At 39.8% G+C, this 9,918-nt stretch overlaps 1 protein-coding gene across 3 annotated transcripts in view; it reads left to right on the top strand.

Moving 5' to 3' along the window:
• Nucleotides 1–1,915: 1,915 nt before the first annotated feature.
• ttll11 (tubulin tyrosine ligase-like family, member 11) overlaps nucleotides 1,916–9,918 on the top strand; it is a 34,424-nt gene continuing 26,421 nt past the window's right edge. For 2 of the 3 annotated variants that reach the window (XM_072675036.1, XM_072675027.1), the window contains exons 1-2: nucleotides 1,916–3,183; nucleotides 8,979–9,078. In XM_072675036.1, the coding sequence (XP_072531137.1) occupies nucleotides 2,698–3,183; nucleotides 8,979–9,078 (586 nt within the window). In that variant the 5' untranslated portion in view covers nucleotides 1,916–2,697. The remainder of the gene's footprint in view (nucleotides 3,184–8,978; nucleotides 9,079–9,918) is intronic. The other variant, XM_072675020.1, reaches the window with a different exon arrangement.

Raw genomic sequence — 9,918 nt, 5'->3', positions numbered from 1 at the left:
TGATGGGATTCATAGATTGAGAAGAGGTGGTGCAGTGCAGTGCAGTGAATGTCCCTCACCCTGCAGGTATTTATAACCCCACCATCCTTGTACAACGCCATCTGCTTGAGCCTGAAGTTACTACCACTTTAAAACGCAAGGCAACTCATTTTTTTTTATCTTGGAATTTGTTTATATGTATATTTATTTATTTATTTATTTACATCAATTAGAAAGCTGTTTTAGTGATCTACAAAATGCATCAAGTTAAAGATGAAACCATTTTTAACATGCTAAGCTATGGTTTGTTCACAATCAGTGACTGGCCTGATAAATATCAAAGCTTTACAAATATTCTCCTTATATCTTGTTCCAACAATCAGTAGGTATGGGATCCTACAAGCAGCCGACTAGCACCCTGATAATTAAGATATTTGATGCCCACAAAGCAGGAGACCCCTATAAGAAGACAATTCATTTCCTCGATTTGCTTGGTTCTTTGGGCTTTGGGCTTGTCCTGTAGCCAGTGGCATGAGGCATATTTCAGTAGAAGAGGAATGAAGGAATTCCATTAAACTTAAGCACATCATCACAAGTCTGTGGGTAGATCTCTAAAGAGCAGTGCGTGCAAGACGGCCCAAGAATCTCACAGAACTAGAAGCTTTTTGCAGTACACTGCATAGACAGTGCAGGACACTTTAGACTGGCTGTTTGAATTGTAGTGCCAGGTGGTGGATGTAGAGTAATGCTGTCATGCTTTTCAGAATATGTCTGTGTATGTCTGCACCAAATCTGCTCTCAACAAGGCAATGTGTAGTTGTGATGCTGCCAATTAAGCCATAAAAGCTCTGCCCTCATGGTTTGACTGAAACAGTAAAACTACACTGTGATGTTTCAGCGGCTGAGTCTCAAAGTTCAAAGCTAGGTCAGAAATCTAATATTTTTTTATGCTGAACCTTGACCATAAAAACAATACAGGCCTTGCCAGTAATGCAGAGACACAGCCTATTGAAAATGTCTTTTAATCGAATTAAATCTATAATGCATATTAGGACCATCAGTTGGATTATTCAACCTTTTAACTAAGTTACAAGACTTTAACTAGCTAACTAACTTGTCAGAATACACATGATAATAAGCTCAAAATATACAAGCCTAAATTTAACAAGACTGATCATTCATTACCATCTGAACTTGTCAAACACAGACAATGCTTTTGCATTCATGTAGAGTACAGTGAGTCTATCTAATCTACTTTTTCATATTGATCATTATGTAGATCACCAGTTTACCCCATCATAATTTATTGTTTTATGAACCAGTAAGGTCCTTCAGATCCTCCAGACCAGTTTGTCTCTTTCAGCTGTTCCTACAAGCAGGACAAAAACATTTGGTGAGGCTGCTTTCAGCTGTTACGCCCCAGGGGGTGAAAGTAGCTGAGGAATATATTTAAATGCAAACCAAAAAAATTATTTATTACAAATTTTATTTTTATATAATGTTTTATAAACATTTCACAGTCTTCATTTTCAGTTATTTGTATTTACTGTTAATAATATTTATTTAACATTTAACACACTGCAGTCAGGCTTTACTGTCTCATTTACTGAGACGGCTGTGGAAGTCTGCATGTGCTGTTTGGTGTGAGTTGCTCTGAACGGTAGTGGGATAATGGACACGGAGCTGTACAGCTAAATGGGATTTTTTTTTTTTTTTCATTTTTCATATATGTACGAGGCAGTGAGCGAAACTCTTTGAAGGGGTTTACAAAGTCATCCAACTATTTTATTAAAAAAAAAAAAAAAAAAAAGTAATACGGGCGCTGTAAGAGCAGGGAGGTAAACGGGTGAAACGCGTTTATGTCTATAATGTACCTCCACGGATTCCGTCCGTTGCGTTGTCAACGCTACCAAAACAGTGGGGCTGCAGCTGCCCCGCCTGCTGCTGTCAGACTGAGGCAGCGGGCGGGCTGTCCAGTGCAGGCTGCGGCCAACTGTCAGGAGGTAAACCCCCGTACACCACAGTATGCTCTGCTCGACTGACTCTGCACATTAAAGCGGCGGGTGTACAGCAGTAAGTAGCCTGCTACTCAGCTTTCCTCCAGGAGAGAAAGAGGACCGAAGCGAGGACGGTTAACGGTCCTCTGACTGGGAAGCGAGCTAACGGCTAACGACGGGGCGTTGATTTCAGCAGACTCCGAGCACTTTCACATGTAGCTAGCCGTGAAGTGCTGTGATTTGTGCCGTCAGTTTAAAATGGTTTGTGGAGGACAATGGCCATTTTCTTATAGCATTAGCTAGGAAATATGTAGCTAGCCAGCCAGCTAGTGCTGGTACATACCGACTGTAGCTAGCAGGTTAACACAGCTGTCGTTTAGGTGGTCTGTAATGGGAGCGTTTGTCAGCTGGTCCACTTGAATTGGAGGTTTTCTAAAATCATGTTGTCTTCTAAAACTCAACTCGTGGGCAAAATGAGTCTCGGCCTTTTAATGTTGCACATTTATTGAGCTCAAAGAAAATGCCAGTTTGCTGGTGTCGTGCTGGCCAGCGAACATGTTAGCTTGTCTTACTCGCCTGCCCAGTTAGCTAGCTAGCATAGTTACATCAACATCGCATTAAATGCACTGGTGTAACCTTAGTCCGTGTATTGAAGAGCCAGCCCGCGAGTAAGGAGATTAGCTAATGAACCGCTCGGTACCACCATCACCTCCGTGGCATTATGAGTGAGCACTATGAGAAGGTTAAAGTGCAGCTTGAGCAGATAAGGTCGCCGGCTGAGGATGCGGACGGCGATGCTGCGGCGGCCCCGGCCCCCGCGCTCCCCGCTTTGTCCACCGTCCCAGCCTCGGCCCGGTCAGCCCGGAGGGAAACCTCCAGGACCTCAGTTCACCTGAGAAATCGCAGCAAGAGCCGGGGCAAAGCGAGCAGTCGTGACGCGAATGCGAATGTCAAGCAGGACTCGGACAAGTCGAGGGGACAGAACCGGCTGGGCAGCGAGCAGATGCTTCAGATAAAGGGCACGGGGAAGGTCCTGCAGGGCAAAGCAGAGACGAATGGCAGCAAAGAAGAGGACCGAGCCGAGAACGGGAAAGAGAAAGGGAGCAGGGTCGTGCAGAAGAGAAGATCTGTCACAGTGGATACATCCAAGGCGAAAACATCACTGGAGGCGCTGAAGCTCAGCATCAGACAGCTCAAGTGGAAAGAGGTGAGGAAAGCAGCCCACAGCTCGCACCCACAGGAGACAAGCGTGTGCAGCGTGGTGGTGGTGAGCAGCATACACAGTGCTTCAGCACTCGACTCTCAGTTCTGCATGTTTTGCACTTTGTTTACCCCATCGATTTTTCCATTTCTGCACAGTTCAGAAATTTCAGCAGTTGAGATGTAAACAGTGTCATTCGGTGTGGGTTCAAAATGGTTAACTGCAGAGGAACTTCACTTGACAGGGGTGGTCAGGGCATTAGGATGTCTGTAATGCAAGTGTAGCCTTTTTAATTCTATAGCACCGGATTTAATTTCTATTTAAATCTATAGCACCAGTGCACCTTTACTTGTGTCCTGAGGATTAAATGCAATGCTAAAATAGTGCTAAATCTGAATTTAGTCTTAAGTAGTCTGTATAATATTTCGGGGACTATTTTGCCTCACGATTCCCTCCATGTATCATTGCTGTATATGTTAGGAATTACGTTAGCAGTCTTTACAAATACCTGTATATGTTAGGAATTCCTATATATATATATATATATATATATATATATATATATATATATATATATATATATATATATATATTCATATATGTATATGTGTATATATTCCTATATACACATACACATATACATTTACTAACCTCTATAATTTATGTTGAATATCTATATTTCAGCAGACATCACCAAGTCTTAACCTTTGTCTCTCAGCAGTGCATGACCATGCTAGCATATGGTCCCTCCATGTATCATTGCACCTTTGAATATCTTTCAAAATAGCATTTTAGACCACAAGCTTTAGAAAATAATGGCTTTGTTATTCAGGCAGCATTTTCATGAAAATTTAATGATAATAGCCTTCTGTGAGGGAGCTCTTAGAGGCATTAAACTCTGCAGACATCTGGTTCTGTTCACATCATTGTGAATAGTTCTGCCTTGGTAAGTGTTTCACACTAAACCCACCCTGAATGACTTTGTTAGCATCCTAGTGAATTGTAGTATTTCTGAATTGTTTTATGGAAATTCAGTACTGAAAGAGTTTGGTTTAAAAATGTTTTCATCTATTTTTGTTTTCTTGTAAAATAAGTAGTTGGATCTGAGTTTACACATAGAGTAATTTAGTGGTATGATGATTATTTAGCCGTTTTATATTATTAGAGAAAGACAATGTTCATTCAAAAAACAATAACATCGTTAACAACATTGTGGAAATCAGTTCGTCAGTTTATCTGATATTTACAGGAAAATAATTTTATAAAACAAAAGAATAATTTGCTAAATATTTGTCTGCATTTGAATATAACCCAACTGATCTTATGGACAAACAGACAATTATATTGTAGTAATATTTAAACATATTTTGATCTGTGTTGTTCAGCTACAAAAGCCTATGTTCTGCCGATGGGCCGAAAGTGTTATTACAAACTTCTATTACCAAAGAATAGCCCCACCAGTTTGTACTGAAGCTCCTGTAGTTACTGAGGAATAGGCCTAGTTAATGGGTTAAGATGAAGATAATACTGTGAAGCTGTAGAGAAACTTAGCTGGGGTCAGTCGGCTGTTCTGTATCTGGTCACCTGTACTATCTGCATTAGTTTCACTGGTGCATTACTGGGAAATAATAAGTCACTGCAGGTAATAGGGATCATTTCTGACATGATTCTAGTAGCAGAGAGCTCACAGCACGTTGTCTTCACACAAACTGGTTTCTGGGTGGAACTTCTGCTTGCAGTATGTGGTCCTGCATTACGTTAGCAGTCTTCACAAATACCTGTATATGTTAGGAATTCATATATATATATATATATATATATATATATATATATATATATATATATATATATATATATATATATATACTCACATATACGTGTACAAACTTTACTAACCTCTATAATTTATTTATAATCCATATTTCAGCAGACATCACCAAGTCTTAACCTTGGTCTCTCAGCAGTGCATGACCATGCTAGCATATGGTTTCTTTCCATCGTCTGTGGGAGTCAGATGGTATTAAAACGAAACCATTACGCCCATTAATATATTAATTAGCTGTCAACAAAACCCTGCCCTCAACCTTACGTGCTGTGTGTCAGCTGCCTGGCGCACGACAGTCCATGCGCACACTGAATGAATGTCATCACTCTGGCTCTGTATCCACACGTGCGTTAAGGGCCATTGTAACATTAGGCCCTTCTCGTAAGACTCAGGTTTCAAATTAAAACGGTACCTGCTTCACCTTTTGTCCTGTCTCGTTCACAGACGACAAAGACATGGCTATAGTCATGACATTCTCGGTTAATGACGCTGACAATGACCATTAAACAAAACACCCTTTTATGCTACTATGTCGAACTCTGTTGTACTACTTTCTCCAGATATATGGGTCAGCACATTTGTAAGGTGCATAATTGTAAATGTTTAAACATGTTGAGCGTCATCTAAAGTAGGTCTAGTGATTAAAAGCATTAGACAAATTCTGAGGTATCAAAATACTCACACTACGGTATGATGTTCAGTTGTTATCCTGGAGTTTTAAGGTGAAGCTAAAATGGGAACATTTAAGGGGTATGTTGAGAATAGATGAAAGGAACACATGCTTTAGAAATAGACTAAGCATTGTAAATGCTGTATATTACAAATTTCTTTTATGGGTATCCAATATCCTTCAATACAGATCTGTCAACCTGCTACAGTGCAGTGGTATCTGATGCATTCCAAAGGCTGGTACCTTTTTCACTATTTAAATGAGACTGTATTGATATTTATCAGGAAATCTATGAGATAACACTACTTCGGTTTGGGAAAGTCCTGACCTACAGTGCAGCTTTAAAAAGTATGAGAAGCCAGTACAATACAATGATTGTCTTGCTCAAGGAAGGTCTCTACAAGCCTGAGGGCCAGTTTTTGAGGCTGAGCCTAGTCCTCAACTGAAGGGATATTAAGTGGAGGATCCCCACTGACAGTGTAATTAATCCTAGATTTAACTTAATCTGTGTCCAGAAACCACCCGTAGTGTTTTAGCCCTCAGCAGAAGGCACGACCACACAGCCAGGCAACCACACAGACGAGTGCATGTCTAAATCAAAGCTCTAATATAGCTCTTTAATAAGTTCCATCGTTTCACACATTGTTACTTGTGCTGATGGGAGGAATTCCTCGTACTTACTTGAGAAATCTCAGAATGGAAAGTGCATTTAGCAGCCTAGTTTCCATTTTCTACATTAGAGTTTAAAAGTGAGGATGAAGTTACAATAGTCTGATGCCTTTGGTTAGCTTTTGATGTGTCATGGTCATGTCGCGGCACTCTTTCAACACTGGTGAAACTGCTACCTGCTGACTTTAGGCATGTGGTCATGTTTTAGGTAGGAAATGATTAAGCATAATCTAGGATAATCTTAATCCATTCCTACCTCACTTCCCTTCCTGTGTCCTGCAGTTCAGCGCAGGCTAACTTATCAAAGCTATGCATACATTCTTTAGTGAAGTCCATTTTCATTATTTCAAATTTTGATACTGATATTGAAATGTTGAGCTTGACCAGTATCAGTGTTATATTTTTCCTAAAACACTGTTTGAGAGCTGTTTTAACTGAAGTGCATTAACTACTTAATACTCCAAGGCTTATTACACACGAACTACAGGGACTTCTGTGTAAACTGGTGGGGCTATGCTGACCGTTTAAGAGGTTAAATAATAATTAAATAATAAGTAATCTTTAAATAACAACGTCTACATACGTCTTTACATACAGTACATACGCCTTGTGGTATTTGGGTTATTCACACGTCACATTAACACCGGTGTGATTTATACAACATTATACAACCGGATTGGTTGAGAAGCGCTCTAGCTGTGCTGTTCTTTCGCAGTAGAACACAAGAGGGAGTGTGTTATCTTTAAATAACAGTATGGCTGGGATGAAATATGCCTTTGTGTTCTATTACTTTAATAACATCTTTTGCTGTACCAAACCTGGCTTGTGTGCCCTCAAGTGGTTGACAATTCAGTTCTTCTGCATCTGTAACTCTGTAATAGAGAGGATTTTTCCTTCTCTAACATGGTGTTGGTTGGTTACCTTCCGAATGTTGACACTCACACTGGTGACTGTACTGACATATGAAGCAGAAGAGTCTCTGACTGACTGCTTTTTACCTTGCCTATGCTTCACTAGGTCCCTCCTCCACACACTTGGTCTGCCCTCATATTCTAACCTACTGACAAGTTCCGTGACTTCCTGGCTCTTGCTTGAGCTTTTCTGTTTTTTATTTTTCGTGCCAGTCTCACGTGTCCTGGTTGACCTGCTAAACTCTGCCAAGTGATATCAATTAGGTCAGGATAATGGTAATTGGCTGGAAGACCCATGGCCTCATTCACTGGGTTTACACTAGATCTAACTAAGGGACTGCCTTATTCATGTACTCTACTCTGTGGTGCAAGCCGCTCTGCTGTAGCAGCATTTGGTGATGGGGAGAGAAAATTCTTTTGTTTACCTTTACTAGAAGAGAGATCATAGACAAGATAAATCATGACATAAATGATACGGCATATCTGTAATTGGTCTACTGCTACTGAATACGTCTGAAGGGCACCCAATACATTTACATGGATTTTTGTCACATAGTGTTATTTTGTACTGAGATTATTTAATTGTGGGTATGTTTATTTTTTTGCTGTTATTTTTCGAACATCTATTCAATTGCTTCCTCGCTGACTCCAATATAAATGGTGTTATAGAAAATATTGAAATCTGTAAAATCTTGTTATGGGCAGATAATTGCTTTCACAAATATTGGCATCTGTTAAAGGCTATGTACATTCTTTATTGAAGAGGTAAATAATAAGCAGGAACGTACTGATGTATTTATTAAAGCAGCAGTTGCATACCATAGTCTTGGAAACCAAGATTTTATTGTTTTGCATTATTTTATTAATCATCTAAATATTTAGTATATTTTTCTACTGGTGCCCGTCAAAGAGGTATTCCTGCTTTGCAACCAATGATTCTGGGTAGGCTCCTGACCAACACTACCCTGACCAATAAAAAGTGATTAAGAAGTTGAATGAATGAATAAATGAATGAATAATAGTGTAGGTTAAATGGCTGAAATAAAGAGTAAAGGTATTTGGAACACAGTGGTATTAGCTGTCTATTTGACCGTTTGATATGCTCACACATGCTGATGTTCATATCCTTCTCTCTGCTGATGTGGCTGTTTCTGGTGGGCTTTACTGGGTGAGGAGTTCAGGAGGTGCGTGTGTGTGTGTGTATGTGTGCACTCCTAAGAGACCTCAGGGAATATAAATACACACATACACGCACACACTCTGCACACATTCCTAATCTGATCACAGATCCTACTTTCCTTGGTGTGCCAGGTGCCTAATATAGGAGCACTGCTTCAGTCTCTATTAGCCTGTTAAACAGTGACATAATCCTCTGAGAATCCCGCTCAACCACGTAATCTTACATACTTGCAATACAACATAGCTTTTAATAGTACAGCCTGAAAAGGCAGGACTGTTTCCAGTGTCTTTCAGCAAAACATCTTTTTGTACATACTTGCTTTTTCCTTTCATAATAACTAATGGCTTTTGGTGCCCTTCAAACAACATAAATTGCAACACATACTTGCACTATATCTGGTAGAAGAGGCAAGGATACATGTGTGGATGTTAGTGGAGGTCTAATGCATGGAAAGTTAACCTATTAGGATTCAAGCAATCTGTAAATGAACTATACCATTTTTGAATTAAATGCTGTTATTATTCTTTTCTTTCCCATATGTCCCAGTTCCCAGTGGGCAGACGGACAGCCTGTGACATTTACTGGCATGGTGTTTCCTTCCATGACAACGAAAACATTGTTTCAGGACAGGTCAACAAGTTTCCAGGTAAGCAACATAGTTTGTCACTGAGTGGTTTCATGCTCATATCTGGAACATGGTGACCCATGTCTTTTTCCATATTACCTCACAAACCCTAACAAGAATTCTTTAAAACCAACATTCAGAACCTTTAAACCTCCCCCATGTTGATTATTTCAATAAAACAAAACACCAACACATGACTCCGCTCAGTCAAATCTGTGACATGGAAGCAAAAAACTCGAGCAGCTTATGTAATCGTTCATTAATCGCAATCAAGGTAAAATATGCAGTTAATTATGAGACTGATTTGAAATCACATCGCCCAGAAATATGTAGAGGGGTTTTAAGCTTCCCAGCATTGGGCTGTGGAGCAGTCGAACTGTATTCTCTGGAATGATGCTGCTCCCTCCAGTACTTTTGAAATGAGTCCAACATCCTGACCTCACTGCAGTCAAATTGCTGAATGCAATCAAATGATAACAGCAGTGTTCCAAAATCTAGTACAAAGCCTTTTCTGAACAGTAGTGGCAGTTACTCCAACAAAAGCAGAATAAACTCAAGAAGAAATAATGTCGGAGTAGGTGTCCCAATACATTTGTCCATATAGAATAGCTTAGTGTTTAAAACATGTTTGTTGTATTGTGTTAATGAACTTTTTGAGGTGTGACAGTAACAAGCCTATTATTATGAAGACGGTTAAGCCACAAAATCAATTATTCTGTTGGTTCACAAGAAATAGCAAAGTTCACAACAACTATTAAAGTGTGTTTTGAGTTGTGAAGGTTTACATACTCAGGTGGTGTCTTTTGGCCATGAGGGAGGGGATTATTGTCTGGAAAAAATTATCCCCACTAAGTGGGCCCT

Source organism: Salminus brasiliensis, chromosome 1, assembly GCF_030463535.1.
Source record: "Salminus brasiliensis chromosome 1, fSalBra1.hap2, whole genome shotgun sequence".
NCBI lineage: Eukaryota > Metazoa > Chordata > Actinopteri > Characiformes > Bryconidae > Salminus > Salminus brasiliensis.
This window is presented reverse-complemented; position numbering and strand designations above follow the sequence as displayed.